This window comes from Tachysurus vachellii, chromosome 12 (assembly GCF_030014155.1).
Source record: "Tachysurus vachellii isolate PV-2020 chromosome 12, HZAU_Pvac_v1, whole genome shotgun sequence".
Lineage (NCBI taxonomy): Eukaryota > Metazoa > Chordata > Actinopteri > Siluriformes > Bagridae > Tachysurus > Tachysurus vachellii.
The window spans coordinates 21,674,906-21,694,392 of record NC_083471.1 but is presented as its reverse complement, the minus strand read 5'-3'; the positions used below and the strand labels follow the sequence as shown (position 1 = coordinate 21,694,392).

The 19,487-nt window shown below is 43.9% G+C and overlaps 1 protein-coding gene across 1 annotated transcript in view; it reads left to right on the top strand.

The window, feature by feature from the left end:
- The first annotated feature begins 2,360 nt into the window (after nt 1-2,360).
- The window catches only part of limk2 (LIM domain kinase 2), a 34,665-nt gene continuing 17,538 nt past the window's right edge, over nt 2,361-19,487 (top strand). Inside the window, exons 1-3 of the mRNA XM_060883284.1 lie at nt 2,361-2,565; nt 4,240-4,336; nt 16,285-16,420. Of these exons, the coding sequence (XP_060739267.1) occupies nt 2,550-2,565; nt 4,240-4,336; nt 16,285-16,420 (249 nt within the window). The 5' untranslated portion in view covers nt 2,361-2,549. The remainder of the gene's footprint in view (nt 2,566-4,239; nt 4,337-16,284; nt 16,421-19,487) is intronic.

Below are 19,487 nucleotides of genomic sequence, written 5' to 3'. Positions count from 1 at the left end.
ACGTGTTGTTCTTGTTCTCTTTATTTTTCATGCATAACATATTACACACATATAGCATGTAATAACATATAACACAAATATATGACATTAATCCTTTACAGTAACTGTCGTTTGTATCACTAACAGATAACTATTATTACTGCTGCCTAGCTACTTAACTCGGTAAAGTTCTATATCTGTGTGTTTCCATATAAAATGAGATTTTGATTATGGGTTATTTCAGAGAGGCCTGAGAATGGTTAAAATTAGCATTCATTATCATGTGAATCATCAGTTGAAGACCACTTAGAACACTAAAAGACTTGGTAATCATAATAATAATCGTTTTGGTTCAAGCTTCTTTTTCTTCAGTCGTTTAGAGGAATTTGTTACCCAAACCAGATTCCTGTAAAGACTCAGCTCTTCTGCAATTGGCATTATGGTGAAATATGATACGTTTTCTTTCTGTGATATATTCAAGGTCAAAATAATAACGAGAAGCAAATATGTGCATAATGACAAGATGACGATCAGTGAAACAAACAGCTCAGCATATAGACAAACATGACATTAACATGATATTTCTTTTTGTACATAGTCGATGTTGGTTGACCGTTTAACCTCGAAAAGGTTATTAAAATATTTTAGTTTGTAAAGTAGGTTGTAAATATATTCAATACAAATAATATCGATATACTTAATTAAAATAGGCTTAAAATATGTTCATCACAAACAAACTATAATTGTATTCCTAGGATATTTTACACCTCTTTAATTCATTAGAAACACATGTAGCGTTAGTCATGAACTTTACCAGCAAACTGAATGGGGATCAGTTTAACAATTAAACAAATATTGAATGATATTTTTAGGCTGGTAATAAAAGTTAGCTTAAACGTGAAAACATTGAAATGTTGAAAATATTTTTATCAGTTAAATACATCTAGTATTTACTTTTTAATAGCTGAGTACATGTAAAAGACTTCATGTCACTTTTGGCTGGATCCTTTTTATTGAGTGTGTATTTAAGTTTTTTATCCATCTGCACTACTGTGCAAAAGTCATAAGCATTTTCTTCAAATGTTTATTTTATTACTTCAGCATTAATGAGTCATTTTAGATTTAAAAGATAAAAATATGTCTGTCAAAAATTTACAAAAGAAGAGTGAAAAATGTAGTAAAGAAAAAATTTGCCACACCAAATGCTCACACCAATTTGCCCCTGGGATAGACTCCCGACTTTGCCCCTGGGGATAGACTGCCGACTTTGTCCCCTGGGATAGACTCCCAACTTTGTCCCCTGGGATAGACTCCCGACTTTGCCCCTGGGATAGACTCCCAACATTGTCCCCTGGGATAGACTGCCGACTTTGTCCCCTGGGATAGACTCCCGACTTTGCCCCTGGGGGTAGACTCCCGACTTTGTCCCCTGGGATAGACTCCCAACTTTGCCACTGGGATAGACTCCCAACCTTGTCCCCCGGGATAGACTGCCGACTTTGTCCCCTGGGATAGACTCCCGACTTTGCCCCTGGGGATAGACTCCCGACTTTGCCCTTGGGGATAGACTCCCGACTTTGTCCCCTGGGATAGACTCCCAACTTTGCCCCTGGGATAGACTCCCAACCTTGCCCCTGGGGATAGACTCCCGACTTTGTCCCCTGGGATAGACTCCCAACCTTGTCCCCTGGGATAGACTCCCGACTTTGCCCCTGGGATAGACTCCCAACCTTGTCCCCCGGGATAGACTGCCGACTTTGTCCCCTGGGATAGACTCCCGACTTTGCCCCTGGGGATAGACTCCCAACCTTGTCCCCCGGGATAGACTGCCGACTTTGTCCCCTGGGATAGACTCCCAACCTTGTCCCCTGGGATAGACTCCCGACTTTGCCCCTGGGATAGACTCCCGACTTTGCCCCTGGGGATAGACTCCCGACTTTGTCCCCCGGGATAGACTCCCGACTTTGTCCCCTGGGATAGACTCCCGAAATTGTCCCCTGGGATAGACTCCCGACTTTGTCCCCTGGACTAGACTCTGTAACCATGTGTAGGAGAAGTGCTACAGAAAATAGAAGGATAGATGGATGGCCTCTCTCTTTTGAAATAATAAAAAGCATATATGGATTTCATTATTAGTGAAAAATTTTTTACTTAAGTATAATTTCTCAACAGACAGACGGACGGACATACGGACAGACAGACAGACAGACAGACAGATAGACAGACAGATAGACAGATTCAAGCACGTCTATCCCAGGTCTATCCCAGGTACTGCGTTTTACACAGAGATGAGCACTAGATGGAGTAGTGTGCGCTCAGCTCTCAGCTCACTTTCTCCTGTTTCAGGTGATGGTGTTTGATCCCTTCCGGTCTCCGTACAGGAATTCCAGCCGCATGACGTCACCAGCTCGCCGAGCCGCCTGAAAGCCAGTCGTGTCCAACGGAGCGCTGATTTCCACACAGGATTTATCGCCTTTCACTCAGTCTTCATGCTCAGACATGTGCGGTGAGAACTCTGCTTGTGTCAGGAACAGCACGTGAACTCCTGTTTGAAGACATCCACCGTGTAAATGGACGAACAAGAAGGTAAACTCGACCCTAATCTCGGAGGCGCTCGAGCGTGTTTACAAACCGCAGTGTTAACCGGAACGCTGATGTCTTAAAGCGGACATCTAGCTTTTAGTCATCGCTGTTGTGACAGATGTAAATAAACCAATTCGGGATGTTTAAATTGCTGGTTAGGCAACATTTTCTGTCGCACAGCATTGATGTGATTCGAACCGACTCACTTACGTTTATGGTCCATAGTTATTACGTCACAAATCTTGCGTGCGTATTTAAATCTGTACTGTATTTAAATCGGGGGGCACGGTGGCTTAGTGGTTAGCACGTTTGCCTCACACCTCCAGGGTCGGGGTTCGATTCCCACCTCCGCCTTGTGTGTGTGCATGATCTCCCCGTGCCTCGGGGGTTTCCTCCGGGTACTCCGGTTTCCTCCCCCGGTCCAAAGACATGCATGGTAGGTTGATTGGCATCTCTGGGAAATTGTCCATAGTGTGTGAGTGCGTGAGTGAATGAGAGTGTGTGTGTACCCTGCGATGGGTTGGCACTCCGTCCAGGGTGTATCCTGCCTTGATGCCTGATGACGCCTGAGATAGGCACAGGCTCCCCGTGACCCGAGGTAGTTCGGGGTAGAAGATGAATGAATGAATGAATGTATTTAAATCTGCACTGTTTACAGCGCCGTTTAAACTTTAAAATTCTTGTTGTAAACCATTTTAAACTCTAAACAAGCCTTTATTTGCCTTTAAAAGTCCCTGGAGAGGTACAAGGTCAAGGATAAAATGTCATGTTGGATTTTTCAGCAGAATATTACTGAGTGTATAATATACATTTTCTATTTAATATATGGAAAAATGAATTCAGTCTAAAAAGATGAAAATTCTGATGATCAAATGTGATCAGTGTGATTTTAGATCATATTCTGAAATCACTTGCGATTCAGAAAATGTATGATTTTGATACTTATCACGTTACCCAGCAATAGTGATGTAAAGATGGGTAATTTTGGTACTTGTCTGAGACTGAATGTGTATATATACACATAAGTTCATGGCATAAAGACAATAAAGCTGGGACTCTGTTGGACTCCTATACAGGCAAGGAAATGGTCTTTCAAAACATAGGACCAGGCAGGAAAGGCAAGTGAATGGAAATAGATGCTTTAGTGGAGATGTGCATTCTTTTTTTTTTTTTTGTTCCTTTCACAGTTGCCTAAAAATAACCACAGACACTAAACCGGAACCAGATTTTACCAGACTACAAACGACTCCTTCAGCCATTATCGGCACGTGATTAACTAACACAGACAGAATTGCATCCGGCTGAATTTCCAGCACACGTGTTGTAAATATGTGATGCTAGGGTTCGAGTCGTTTGTGATCGCGTATGCATTTTAGATTGGTGACTAAATTTGGGAGAAATTTAATGACACAACTACACATGCATGTATATTGTGTAATTCAGTGCATCAAATACCTGTTATTGCTATGAACCCAAACCCCATGATAGTAGTCACAGATCTGAATGAGGCAGAATGTGGGAAAAGTAGTGGCTCAGTGGTTAAGGCTTTGGGTGATGGATCGAATGTTTATGAGTTCAAAATCCAGCTGTAGGATAAACGTCTCAACAATGTGAGTAAACGTAATGGATATGTTCACTTCAAACACGTTTGTTTACCAGTGTCCTCCTTTACCCCAGATCCGTGTGACAGCGTGTGTGCTGGATGCAGAGGCAGGATTCAGGATGCTTTTCATGTCAAGCTGCACAAAGACTTCTGGCACAATGCATGTTTTCGGTAAGTCTTTATCCTAGCAGGACTAGGAGACACAAAACAAACACATTATGATATAGATACGTTGAGCCATTTTCTTTCTATACATGTCTCTGTATTTTGAGGAAGGCTGTGTCAGGGATTGTTCCCTAAATTCCATGCACATATGCTTTAACCCTGACCACATGTATAAAACCCATAGATTAGCTGGAATGTGAGGTATTCCCCTGAACACAAATACCAAAGGAGCTTGTTTACTTTTGGCGCACTCGAGCGTGACGCAAATATTGATCTGGAAGTGGAAAAAATGATCGTAATACCAAGCGATACGGCAGAGCCTGCCAAGTTGGCAGTTGTACATTTCTTCCCAGTTTAAGGCAAGGGAGAAATGTGGCTTTATTTCCATTTCATGCTAATTTTGTTGCCAGTAAGGAAGGAGAGGCTGAGCTGTTTTGCTGCATTTTTGCATTCAGGTTCTGGGGGAGCGTCAGTCTGAGTAAGATTGGGAGTAACCAGGGCTGGAAGTCGAGTGTTATGACAAAATACATTTGTACATTCCTAGTTGTCTGTGTCCCCGTCTGTGTCCCCGTCTGTGTCCCCGTCTGTGTCCCCGTCTGTGTCCCCGTCTGTCAGTCCGTCTGTCAGTCCGTCTGTCAGTCCGTCTGTCTGTCTCTCTGTATGTGTCTCTGTCCGTCTGTCTGTCTGTGTGTCTGTCTGTCTGTGTGTGTGTCTGTCTGTGTGTATGTGTGTTTGTCTGTCTGACTGTCTGTCTGTGTGTCTGTCTGTGTGTCTGCCTGCCTGTGTGTGTGTGTGTGAGCGCTTGTGCGACCGTGCATGTGTCTGCGTGTGTGTGTTTGTGTGTGTTCTAGTTCCCAGGAACTTTGTTAGCAATACCAATTAAATTTATTAATCAGATATCAGGCTCATTATAATCTCATAAGAACTTGGTTATGTGCTGGAGCTTTTATTCCTGAACTTTCCACAGACTAAACAAAGTTGTATTAAAATTGTCACATGATTCAAGATAATGTTATTTGTTAGCTTGCTTGAGTTTGAGTTTGAAAGATTTGGATTGAACCCATTCAGTTCAGTAGAGAAAGAAACTCTTAGAACTCTTAAGAGCTCAATGATGAATATAACAGCGCTGTTAATGAAAAAACCTGTGTGTGTGTGTGTGTGTGAACATGTGAGCTGGAATTAGTAAATGGTACTACACAGTGCTGATTCACTCGACCTCTCTGCTTTTTGTCTCACGCTCTGTTTGCCTCTCCTTTCTGTTTTTCTGTTGTCGGGTTTAATCATTTATAGGATTAAGTGATTTTTTTAGCACATTGTTCTGAGTTATAAGGGTCAAAGTTTTCTCTCAAGTTAAAATAAACTACAGTGAAGTAACCACATGAGCGATGTTGTCATCAAATCTACCCCGTTTCTTTAAAAAGTAGATGAAAGTACACGAGTGTGTTTTGTGCATATGTTCATGACTAATCAGTGGAATCACTTACAGATGATCTGTTTGGTTTAAATACAAAAAAAGAGCCAAAGGCACATTTTGTACAACGATATAATTGTAGTCGCAGAGATGATGGAGTGCATGGGGCTTGTTTTTTTTTTTCCCTAATAAAGGTTACAGTTCTTTATACAGTTGTTTAGATTAGTCATAAATCTGATCTCAGTGACTGTGGTTTCTGATCACATGGGATTTTTATGCACAGCAGATGTAAAGTTCACACAGAACATGGTATGGGAAACAAAAAGCATCCAAATGAGCAGAAACATCGTGTCAACAAGAGAGAGAGAGAGCGAGAGGGAGAGACAGATAGAGAGAGACAGATAGAGAGAGAGAGAGAGAGAGAGAGAGACAGATAGATAGAGAGAGAGACAGACTGATAGAGAGAGACAGGCCGATAGAGAGAAAGAGACAGATAGAGACAAAGAGAGAGAGACAGACAGAGAGAGAGACAGACAGAGAGAGAGACAGGCAGATAGAGAGAGAGAGAGACAGATAGAGAGAGAGAGAGAGAGAGAGAGAGAGAGAGGGGGAGAGAGACAGATAGAGAGAGACAGACTGATAGAGAGAGAGAGGCCGATAGAGAGAGAGACAGATAGAGAGAGAGAGATAGAGAGACAGACAGATAGAGAGAGAGAGAGAGAGAGAGACAGACAGAGAGACAGACAGACAGAGAGAGAGAGAGAGAGAGAGAGTGAGAGAGACGGACAGTTGGAGTTGCCAGGAAACCCTGCGTGTTCCGAGATGCTCTTCTTCTCATAATGCTTGTAAATCTTCTATGTTGTGTAAGGAGCCAGTTTAACAAACACAGGGTGGAAAACAACCAGAATGTACCTAGTATAAATTCTGACTAGATTAGTTTACTTAAAATAAATAAATAATTTGGTATGTATCATTAACATGTAACATCAAGAACGTTACAAAGTCGTGTTCATGGTGCCGACGATTTTTAACCGCTTGGCTGAGTTCCTGGGTGAAGACATCGCCGTGGTGCCAAGATCGGCTCAGTAACAAGGACAAAAACAGGGCGAAGAACTGAAATGGCTGTCAATCAAAAGGTTACGTAAGTTCATGTCAGCTTGCAATTGTGCTTAATTCGAGTCTGAACGAGATCAAAATGCGAGAACGCACTTTACTGGAAAGTCTTTAGTATAAATTACGGCTCTTATTTTGGGAATTTGTTTTGCACACGATTAAAGTTCTTTGTTCGTCCCACAGTCAGGTAAAGGAAAAGAGAATGAATTGTTGTTGAGAGACTTGAAAAGGCAGCATGTTTTAAAAGGGTTTCTATCAGCTTCTTGATGCCTACATGTTCTAATAAAGATGATACGGTGATATTTTTTTCTTTTCCGACCTTCACGTCGATGCCGTTGGGGAAAAACCCTGAAACCATTTCATTATATTTTAGCCATTGAGCTTTTAAATTTGAACGGAAGCACTTTATTTTAGCTGAAGTATAAAGTGACTGATACAAATTCCAAATTTGTTGAAAAACATCCAAATGTTTCGATTAAATTCAGATTTTGTAGTGAAATGCTTTCTGGATCTGTGAACTGTATCGTTTGCCAGTTTCCTGATAAACTTCACATCTCATTCGACTTCCTGCAGCTCTTGCGCCAGGACAGGTAAAGACCGCTGCCGTAGGGAACGCTGTGCAGACCACTGGGACATTCCTAGACGGAGATTCAGTGTTCATCCAGACACACAGCGTCTGCTAGTACTCCCCCGTCTGAACACACGAGCTCGTCCTGTGCCCCAGAGACTGCCCCTTTGTGATGAGAGGAAAACAGTGAAACCTCGGGCCTCAGGGGCTGCGTTTTTAAGTGCAGTTATGGGAGGGACAGGAATGCTCCCTGCATGACTGCTAATTGTGTTTGGTTTCCCTTTTCATTAAGGTTCGCTTTTCAGTTCGGACGTCATGTCGCGGCGAGGATTTTGTCCTCCCTCTCTGACTGCAGCAGTCTGTGGTTTATCTGTGGTATAAAAAGTGCAATGTTTAGCTTTGTGTACCTAGGCATTGTGTGGTCTTGTGCGTTTCACAGCGGGTCTGTGAGGGTGGCAGGATAAATTGTGCACGACCGGACACGGATAGATTCGACACCGTCCACTCAGCAGACCTTTCAGATCATAATGGTTCACATGCTGTTAGCAGGAAAACTTTATAGGAAATTATATGTTTTATAACGTGGTAATTGCACATAATTTGTTCGATTGTTAATAATATTTATTTATTTTCCAAAGCTCTGGTTTGGATTACTGTACCTTGACTGAGAAGGGCACTTGCACTTCTCCTGTAAATTGGTCCAATAGCAGGCAGCTGTTGCGTAGGATGTCACTGGCTCAATTCTGTCTGAAATCAGTCAAAGAAAAAAAAAGATGATTTGTGGGGCCATTTTTTTTTTCTTTGACACTGAAAACATGATTTTTAAGTAAAATAAAAAACAAGTTGTACCGAGACGGGAAAATATCAGCATGTCCCTAACCACAGCATATAACAAAGTGTTTTATTTCTTTTACACTGCAGTGTCCTGTCTATTAGTTAATGAGAAGCATTATCTTGTACTTTATGAACACTTCTTATAACCTGGAACGTCCGAGACTGTCTGTGAAACCAGTTTCTTACTGTTATCACGTGCTTTGTAGCATCTATAAATCTAAATGTCAGAGGTTTCCTCATGTTTTATTGAAATTAATAAGACGTACAAATGCAGCTTGTCATGATACTGAGAAACCTGAGGAAGTTCAGTTTGGACTGAGCAGCTACCAGATCTGCCAACACACATGGCAGGAAACTGGTAGACAGCTTAATGACCAGTACGAATGTTAGAGTACATAGAAAGGCTTTAATTAAGATCGTAACAAATATAAATTATTGTCACAAGTGCTGTGGTAGAAAATGAATCAGCACCTTCTGACAAATCAGAACTGAGAATTCAGCAGATCTGTAGTGTAAAATGCTATGGCAGCGTTCTGAGACAGACAGACAGAGACAGACAGAGAGACAGACACGGACAGAGAGACAGACATGGACAGAGAGACAGACACAGACAGAGAGACAGACACAGACAGAGAGAGAGACAGACACAGAGAGACAGACAGAGAGACAGACAGAGAGAGAGACAGACAGACAGACAGAGAGACAGACACAGACAGACAGAGAGACAGACACAGACAGACAGAGAGACAGACACAGACAGACAGACAGGGAGAGACACAGACAGGGAGAGAGACAGACACAGACAGGGAGAGAGACAGACACAGACGGAGAGAGAGAGAGACAGACACAGACAGAGAGACAGACAGGGAGACACAGACAGAAAGACAGACAGGGAGACAGACACAGAGAGACAGACAGAGAGACAGACAGACAGACAGACACAGACAGTGAGACAGACAGTGAGACAGAGACATCCAGCTCATTCATATAAAGTGTTTTTCGAGGTCACCACAGTCCTAGTCATCCTTCTTCACAGAACTGTTGAGTGATTTAAAGGTAAAGTTGCCTAATAAATGAGATGTAGGCTTCTGATTTGATTAAGTGTTCAGCAAACATGTTTCCCTCTTTCTTTCTCTACTGTGAAAAGAAAGAGGACTGTTTGTTCTGCATTGTTTGATTTGTAGTGTGGCAACACATGTACACCATTGTGTCTGTCGCCTGAGTGTCGTTGCTCGTGCTTTCTCTTTATGCCTCTCTCTCTCTCTCTCTCTCTCTCTCTCTCTCTCTGTTTCTCTCTGCTTCTCTCTCTCTCTCTCTCTCTCTCTCTTTCTTTTTCTCTCTGCTTCTCTCTCTCTTTCTGTTTCTCTCTCTCTCTGCTTCTCTCTCTCTCTCTCTCTCTCTCTCTCTCTCTCTCTCTCTCTTTCTGTTTCTCTCTGATTCTCTCTCTCTTTCTGTTTCTCTCTGCTTCTCTCTCTCTCTGTTTTCTCTCTCTCTGCTTCTCTCTCTCTCTCTCTCTCTCTCTCTCTCTCTCTCTCTCTCTCTCTCTCTATCTCTCTCTTTCTGTTTCTCTCTGCTTTTCTCTCTCTTTCTGTTTCTCTCAGCTTCTCTCTCTCTCTGTTTTCTCTCTCTCTCTCTCTCTCGGTGTGAACAGCTAGTGTTATAACCGGTGACAATCTGCTGCTTGTGCAGAACAAAGATACAGGTTGACATTTTGAATAAGCAGCAAATCTTTACAGCGAGGTGTTTTGTGCGAGTTGCATGTTCCATGTGGGAGTCATCAAACCCCCTGTGTCGACACGCTGGCAATAAATCAGGACCTTTCATTCACATCTGGTTTAGGGTGAAAGTTTATCGTGAGTGAGTGTGTGTGTGTGTGTATGTGTGTGTGTATGTGTGCACACCTGGAGGAGCTTTGTGACAGACGCAAATATTGATTCGCAGACGTCACCGAGCATAAGATTGTGTGTGAACAAACGATTAACAAATCCTTAGACACACATGCATCCCCAGATGTTACCATGACATCATGGTACACACGGGTTGGCAAAAACACAAATGGGTTAATCCTGTTCACTTGCAGTTCACTCTCACTCACTCACTCATTTTCTACCACTTATCCGAACTACCTCGGGTCACAGGGAGCCTGTGCCTATCTCAGGCGTCATCGGGCATCAAGGCAGGATACACCCTGGACAGAGTGCCAACCCATCGCAGGGCACACACACTCTCATTCACTCACGCAATCACACACTAGGGACAATTTTTCCAGAGATGCCAATCAACCTACCATGCATGTCTTTGGACCGGGGGAGGAAACCGGAGTACCCGGAGGAAACCCCCGAGGCACGGGGAGAACATGCAAACTCCACACACACAAGGCGGAGGCGGGAATCGAACCCCCAACCCTGGAGGTGTGAGGCGAACGTGCTAACCACTAAGCCACCGTGCCCCCCCACTTGCAGTTCAGTCATGTATAATTATATTGTTAAATGAAGAACATGAATGATTATCATAATCATTTAAGAACAATTAAAGGCTTAGTCTGCTTATTTTAGTACAGATTTTCTACTTTGTATGTTTGCATTCCTGTGTCCAAATATTCATTTTTCAAAAAAGCTAAATGTTTGTATGTCATTAAAGTAATAGAGCACTTCTCGTATAAAACCATTATCGAAGCTGACTGGGATTACCTGCGGGAACGGATATAAACGAGACGGCCAGAAGCTGAAGTTTTTTTCAAGTTGCTTGGAACAAATGACCATCATAAGAATTCCTTATAAAACTATGCAACATGGTGCCTAAGCCCACATTTTCCGTAAAGCTCTTATCACTCCCTCAGATCCTCCAGCACATCAATTCTCAGGGTATAAGGAAGGTACACATTGAAATTCTTCTCTGTCAGAACGAACGTCCCATAGATGTCCAAACGTCTATAAATAGTCAATGATTTAAAAAAAATAAAAATAATAATAATAATTCTTTGCACAGTTCTTTGCTGTATTTCCTCCCAACAGAGTTTGAGACTGATGGTATTCTTAGTTATTAGTATTAATTGAGTCGCTCTAGAGCAAAATCGCATGGTTCAAATCTCAGAAATCACCCAATCAAGCAGAAATAGCAAACCCAATACAAAAATTAATAAATTATTAATAAATAAATAATTATTTTAATAATATATGTAAAGATATGGCATGATGGTACAGCAGGACGTTTTGTGTTTCTCAGCTGTGTTTCGAGTGGCTTGGTGACACTGATTTGCCCAATAGGTGTAAATGAAGGTGTGAGTGTATAAGTGATGCCCTGTGAACCTGGAGACTGTAAACGTGACCAGGATACAGCTGATGATGGAGGATTAACCAGTTAAGGCTCTGTGTTGTTGATCAGTGACTTCGGGTTCAAGCCCCAGCACTGCCAAGCTGCCACTGTTGGGCCCTTGAGCAAGGCCCTTAATCCTCTCCTCTCTGCTCCAGTGGTGCTGTATCATGGTTGACCCTGTGCTCTAACCTCCAAGTTGGGATATGTAAAGAAAAGAACTTCACTGTGCTATGTATATATTATATATTCTTCTTTTTCATCATAAGGATGAATGAATAACAAGTACTTTCAAATACACGCTCTTCATACTTTTGCAGCATCCTAGTTACGTCCTTTCGGAAATTATCTCCAAAAAGAATCTGTAACCTAATAAAGCATGATATACCACCAGACACAAACTCATACACTCATTCACACCTAGGGGTAATTTCGACTAGCCAGTCTACTTAGCACCGTGTTTTTGAAAGGCGCTGCAGCATCTTTCTGCCTTTTCTAACAAAAATTAAATCAATGATAAAGCCTGCTTCTGCACAGGGTTTATCTGATCACACAGTCAGGCACATCATACAGAGCGTCTGATGTCTACATTCCTCGATATGGAGGCACAAATCAGCCAGAACCCAAGGGCTCGGTGGACAATCCAACAGCTGCTCAGGCTGCGTCTTACTAATGTGATCTTTATCAAAGCAGACTCTTATTTTCCATCCTGCTTCTCTGCCACTGAACGAAACACGATCTTTAACAGCACCTTTATTTATAGTCATTTCTCTCACTTTCTCTGGTCTCTTTTGGACTTCATTTTCTTACTTTCTGGTTTTTTTTTTTTTTTCTTTCTTTCTTTGACCTCCTTTTACAGTTTCCCGTTCAATATCCATTTCGTCTTCGAACACAATGTTCCAGACACCTCAGATTTCCTCTTCTAGATGAATCAAAGATTGAGGAAGAATTCTGATCGCACATTCAAGCGAGGACCGAATTACTCATAAAGCACTTAGAAAGCGAAAAGAGCTTTAAAATGCCTGGAATTAAATCTTATATATGTCAGGAACAAAAAGAAAGCCATGCACCGTGTGACTCGTTTCCTGTTTGCAGGCCAACTCTCACAGCACAGAACGAGGCGTAATCAAGAAGATGGATTACACTTAAGCTGTGAAGTTTCTGGCTGATCGGCTCCTAGCTTTTTTCCTTTTTTTTTTTTTCCCCCTTTTTTTTTAAAAAAAAAAATAAAGTTCTTTACCAGGTTCCACAGTTATTGTAGGTTCGGACTGACACGTCTATTTTTCTAACAGTGTTTCTGAACATTTTTGCTGTTATTGTATTGCAGCAGCAGTTCCAGCTAAGTGAAAAGTGTTGTTTGGCTCCAGGTGGTTCCAGTTCTCTTGGAATGCGAAGAATTTCGGTTGTAGAAAGTTTTGCACATGGCGTATTGTTCGCCGCTCCGTTCGGCTTAATTGGTGCAAGACAGAGCAGTATAATCGTATGCAGATTATGGATGGAACTTTTCTTGTTCGTCTGAGAAGACAAATGACACGTCAGCAACTCGCAGAAGCTAGTCTGTATTTTTGACCGAGTAAATGAAAACCGTGGCACGACTGGATTATTAAGTCCGAGCGTCCGCGTTTTTCCGGTCGGTCGATTAAATGCAGATGCTTGAGTACATGCAGAAGATTTTCACTGACAAATTGGCAGGAACTCATGTGGTCAAAATAGGAATATTGTCTTTCTAGTAAACTTTCCCTTAATGTTTGTTCTCTGCCCTGAAGGCATCCTTACTAAGGGTTTCCCCTGGTGACACATACAAAACTTACTCTCACACACCATGACCAATTTGACAGAGCAAGCCGTGGCATGTTTAAAAAGCTTCCTAGACAAATGTTTTACTATAATAACACATCCATTGTGGACTTCAAAAAGTTAAGTGTCCTTTAATTAAGTCAGTTTTCCCAATGGGAACAATGTCACAGCTAAAGGGAACATTACAGGGTTCCAGCATCACCTCAAAACTTTAGGATTGCCGAAGTGAGAAAGTGTGTGATATATATATCGCTTTATGACTTGTTTTGGCTTAAGGCCCAAATTCCTTGTTTTTTCCCCCTCAGACTTCAGTCAGTGTGGCCCCTGTGTTTCAGTGGGTGGGCTTGTGTGTGTGTGTGTGTGTGTGTGTGTGTGTGTGTGGGAAAGGTATGAGAGGGAGAGAGAGAGAGAGATGCATGTCTTTGTCTGAAGAACAGAAGAACAAAGCTTGTAATGCCTGCTGTAGATCAGGGAATTGGAGTGTAAATTGGGGAACAAAGCACAGAACATAGTTTGGGGATTGATCCAGAGGACTTGCGCTATATCGCAAAAAGTATGTAGACACTTGATCATCACATCTACACATGCATTTTGAACACCCTTATCCAGATTTGTTCTTCTGGGAAGGCTTTTTGCTATATATTGCTGTTTCTATGGGAATTGGCTGTTCAGCTAACAGAGCATTAGTGAGGTCAGACACTAAAATCAGACTGGGGCACAGTGGGTTTTCCAGTTCATCATAAAGGTATTCATTTGGCTTTAGATCAGAACTCTCGAGCTCTTCCACTCCAAACCTGGCAAACCAATATTTAATGGAACGATATTTATGGGGTTTTGTCAGTTTGTGCCCCTTACGTCTAGTGAAGGGAAGCCTCTTTGGTGTGGGTATAAAGGTCAGGTGTTCACAAATTCCTCAAGCAACTTGATCAGGGAGTGTTACAGGGGGCGTCAATCGTGGGGGTGTTACAGGGGGCGTCGATCGGGGGGTGTTACAGGGGGCGTCGATCGGGGAGTGTTACAGGGGGCGTCGATCGGGGGGTGTTACAGGGGGCGTCGATCGGGGAGTGTTACAGGGGGCGTCGATCGGGGAGTGTTACAGGGGGCGTCGATCGGGGAGTGTTACAGGGGGCGTCGATCGGGGAGTGTTACAGGGGGCGTCGATCGGGGAGTGTTACAGGGGGCGTCGATCGGGGAGTGTTACAGGGGGCGTCGATCGGGGAGTGTTACAGGGGGCGTCGATCGGGGAGTGTTACAGGGGGCGTCGATCGGGGAGTGTTACAGGGGGCGTCGATCGTGGGGGTGTTACAGGGGGCGTCGATCGGGGAGTGTTAAAGGGGGCGTCGATCGGGGAGTGTTAAAGGGGGCGTCGATCGGGGAGTGTTACAGGGGGCGTCGATCGTGGGGGTGTTAAAGGGGGCGTCGATCGGGGAGTGTTAAAGGGGGCGTCGATCGGGGAGTGTTACGGGGGCGTCGATCGGGGAGTGTTACAGGGGGCGTCGATCGGGGAGTGTTACAGGGGGCGTCGATCGTGGGGGTGTTAAAGGGGGCGTCGATCGGGGAGTGTTACGGGGGCGTCGATCGGGGAGTGTTACAGGGGGCGTCGATCGTGGGGGTGTTAAAGGGGGCGTCGATCGGGGAGTGTTACGGGGGCGTCGATCGGGGAGTGTTACAGGGGGCGTCGATCGGGGGGGTGTTAACGGGGGCGTCGATCGGGGAGTGTTAAAGGGGGCCTCGATCGTGGGGGTGTTATCGGGGGCGTCTATCGGGGTGTGTTAAAGGGGGCGTCGATCGGGGAGTGTTACGGGGGCGTCGATCGGGGAGTGTTACAGGGGGCGTCGATCGGGGAGTGTTACAGGGGGCGTCGATCGTGGGGGTGTTAAAGGGGGCGTCGATGGGGGAGTGTTACGGGGGCGTCGATCGGGGAGTGTTACAGGGGGCGTCGATCGTGGGGGTGTTAAAGGGGGCGTCGATCGGGGAGTGTTACAGGGGGCGTCGATCGTGGGGGTGTTAAAGGGGGCGTCGATCGGGGAGTGTTAAAGGGGGCGTCGATCGGGGAGTGTTACAGGGGGCGTCGATCGTGGGGGTGTTAAAGGGGGCGTCGACCGGGGAGTGTTACAGGGGGCGTCGATCGGGGAGTGTTACGGGGGCGTCGATCGGGGAGTGTTACAGGGGGCGTCGATCGGGGAGTGTTACAGGGGGCGTCGATCGGGGAGTGTTACAGGGGGCGTCGATCGGGGAGTGTTACGGGGGCGTCGATCGGGGAGTGTTACTGGGGCGTCGATCGGGGAGTGTTACAGGGGGCGTCGATCGGGGAGTGTTACGGGGGCGTCGATCGGGGAGTGTTACGGGGGCATCGATCGGGGAGTGTTACAGGGGGCGTAGATCGGGGAGTGTTACAGGGGGCGTCGATCGGGGAGTGTTACAGGGGGCGTCGATCGGGGAGTGTTACAGGGGGCGTCGATCGGGGAGTGTTACAGGGGGCGTCGATCGGGGAGTGTTACAGGGGGCGTCGATCGGGGAGTGTTACAGGGGGCGTCGATCGGGGAGTGTTACAGGGGGCGTCGATCGGGGAGTGTTACAGGGGGCGTCGATCGGGGAGTGTTACAGGGGGCGTCGATCGGGGAGTGTTACAGGGGGCGTCGATCGGGGACTGATGCAGTGGGAGTTGATCAGGGAATGATGTAGAGGTGTAGATTGGTGAATGTTGCAGGTGATATAGAGCATGTCACAAGACATGAGATGTAGATCTTATAATGATGCAGGGGAACTATGTAGCTAATGTTAATAATGTTTTATCTACTTATTTCCATTCCAATAGAAATGTTTGTTGTTATAAAATTGCAAAATGGCATAACATTTTCTGTGAAATTAATAACTTATCCCTGCTTTTATTACCTCATAACTCTTCTGTGTCCTCAGGTGCTCTGAGTGCTGTGATCTGCTGACCAACTGGTACTATGAGCGGGATGGAAAACTCTACTGCAGAAAACACTACTGGGAGAAATTCGGCGAGCTGTGTCATGGCTGCTCACTGCTAATGACCGGACCAGCTATGGTAAGTGTGTCACCGTCACCGAGTGTGTCACCGAGTGTGTCACCGAGTGTGTCACCGAGTGTGTCACCGAGTGTGTCCTGAGGCCGTCACTTTGTGTTCCTTCACAAATTAAAATGATCAAATAGATTTTGGGAGAAACTTGCAGCAAAGTAAAAGCATTCTTGAGGTAAAAAAAAAAACAAATATTGGTATTGTTTTCAGAAGTAACAGAAGGAACAAAACCATACAAATCCTAAATTGCAGCTTTACATGTCATACAACTTAAGCAGTTATTATAAGCCTTTGCTCTTGTTATTTAAGCCTTTTATACAGGTAATGAATAAGTGGAGACTTCAGCTTCATTAAGTTCGTAGTTTTAATTAGCTGGTTTTAGATCACTGTTTCTGTAACAATAGACAGGAAGTGGGTTGTGCTTAAATGTCTGTCGTTCTCCTCTCACTAATCCTTAGCAGTGATTGGAGACGGTTTTCTCTGACATGAAGGTTTAGCTCACTTCTGCTCTTCCTCCAGCGCAATGTTTTTATTGAGGACCTCGCTGTCCATCCTAGCATAACAGAACTGTGCCGAATGAGACCAGCTACATTCAAACCACACAGAAAACTGGACTGCAGCTTGGTTGTTAGCTTAAGTAGCAATGAACAAATTCGGTTGCAAAATTATCGGGTTCAGATGAGCCCTCAGAAGGGGGTCACAAAAATTTGTGCACATTTGTGCTTCGCTGCACAATGAAATGTTTAAAATCTGAACCGTAATTGAGGTAAATCTATTATAGCGCAAGATCAGTTTATGTTGTTTGAATATATAAAGGGTTTATTGTATTAGGTTTTTCACATTTCTCTTATGTTTACCAAATTTTCCAAGGGTGCCATTAATTCTAGAGCTAACACAGCAGGATTATATTTCTATAACGATCAGACCTTCGTTGTAATCTGTCAATGTTGCCGTATTTCAATGTTTCATTGTTTCCAGAGCTTCTTGTTTTTATTGTACCTCTAAAGCACAGCTCCTGTGTGTCTGACTGCTGTTGTTATGGGGTTCCAAATGTCTGCTCTTGTTGTGTTCGTGCCTTCGCATAACGACTCGTAAGCGAATTCAAAACTCATAATGTCGCAGCACCTGCTAGAAGAAATAAAGTACACGTCTCATGGGATCGAAAAGTACAGAAGTTGGTTGCTAATGGCTTTATCTGCAAATTGCTCTCACCCTGCACAGGGTATTTATAGTCATTACGCAGTTATAGTGTAGTCATAGCTTCTGAGCTCTATAAGAGCCCAGGCAGGGGGCAAACCCTCAGCCAACCTAAATCATTTAGCGAGTTGATTTAGCTCTGTGCCGTGTCCTTGTTTAGATTTCCTCTCGTCTCTCAGTCTCCAACCTTCTGTCTTTGTGATGCTTACTGTGAAGGCTTAAATGAAAACAGACCAGAACAAGAGCTTCCATGCTTGTGTGTGCCGTGTGTTTGTACATGCTTGTGTTTATATATGTTTGTGTATGTGTGTGCTTGTGCGTTTGCTTGTGTATGTTTGTGTATTTGTGTGTATGTGTGGGTCTGTGTGAGTGTGTGGGTGTGTGTGTGTGTGTGTGTGTGTGAACGTATGTGTGTTTGTATATGCTTGTGTTCATATATGTTTGTGTATGTGTGTGTGCTTGTGCGTTTGCTTGTGTATGTTTGTGTATTTGTGTGTATGTGTGGGTCTGTGTGAGTGTGTGGGTGTGTGTGTGTGTGTGTGTGTGTGTGTGTGTGTGTGTGTGTGTGTGTGTGTGTGTGAACGTATGTGTGTTTGTATATGCTTGTGTTCATATATGTTTGTGTATGTGTGTGTGCTTGTGCGTTTGCTTGTGTATGTTTGTGTATTTGTGTGTGTGTGTGTGAGAGAGAACGTATGTGTGTTTGTACCTGCTTGTTTTTATATATGTTTGTGTATGTGTGTGTGCTTGTGCGTTTGCTTGTGTATGTTTGTGTATTTGTGTGTATGTGTGGGTCTGTGTGTGTGTGTGAACCTATGTGTGTGTGAACCTATGTGTGTGTGAACCTATGTGTGTGTGTGAACGTATGTGTGTTTGCATATGCTTGTGTTCATATATGTTTGTGTATGTGTGTGTGCTTGTGCGTTTGCTTGTGTATGTTTGTGTATGTGTGGATCTGTGTGAGTGTGTGGGTCTGTGTGTGTGTGTGTGTGAACGTGTGTGTGAGAATGTGTGTGTGTGTGAATGTATGTGTGTTTGTATATGCTTGTGTTCATATATGTATGTGTGTGTGCTTGTGCGTTTGCTTGTGTATGTTTGTGTATGTGTGGATCTGTGTGAGTGTGTGGGTCTGTGTGTGTGTGTGTGAACGTGTGTGTGAGAATGTGTGTGTGTGTGTGAACGTATGTGTGTTTATATATGCTTGTGTTCATATATGTATGTGTGTGTGCTTGTGCGTTTGCTTGTGTATGTTTGTGTGTGTGTGTGTGTGTGAGAGAGAGAAAGTATGTGTGTTTGTATATGCTTGTGTTTATATATGTTTGTGTATGTGTGTGTGCTTGTGCGTTTGCTTGTGTATATACTTGTATGTTTGTGTATTTGTGTGTGTGTTTGTGTACGTATGTGTGTAAACGTATGTGTGTTTGTATATGCTTGTGTGTGCGCTCGTGTTTGCTTGTGCGTGCGTGCGTGCGTGTGTGTGTGTGTGTGTGTTTTAACCGAGATAGAAGAGATTTATATTTTAGAGCAGTTAATTTTCCTCTACCTGTGATTTATGCCCTTGGCACCTTTTTGCTGCTAGGAGATCAAAACTCAAAACCTGCCCACTGTTTGTTTACCAGGTTTAGACTATGAGCTCATTCCCTGCGATCTGGATGAGCGTGATCTAAAGACTGGAATGGTCTCGGCGTGTCTTTGAATTTGTCATCATGCCTTTGGAATGTGCATGGGCTTTCAATGGACTGCTTTGTAATCATAACACAAATGTTAGCCCTAACACAAACCCTGAGGAAGTGCGACGTTTAAGAATGGCACCGCAACACACGCAAGGCAGCGCTGACAAAGCAGCCAGTTTTCATTGAGTAATTTCAGGGTTTTGAAA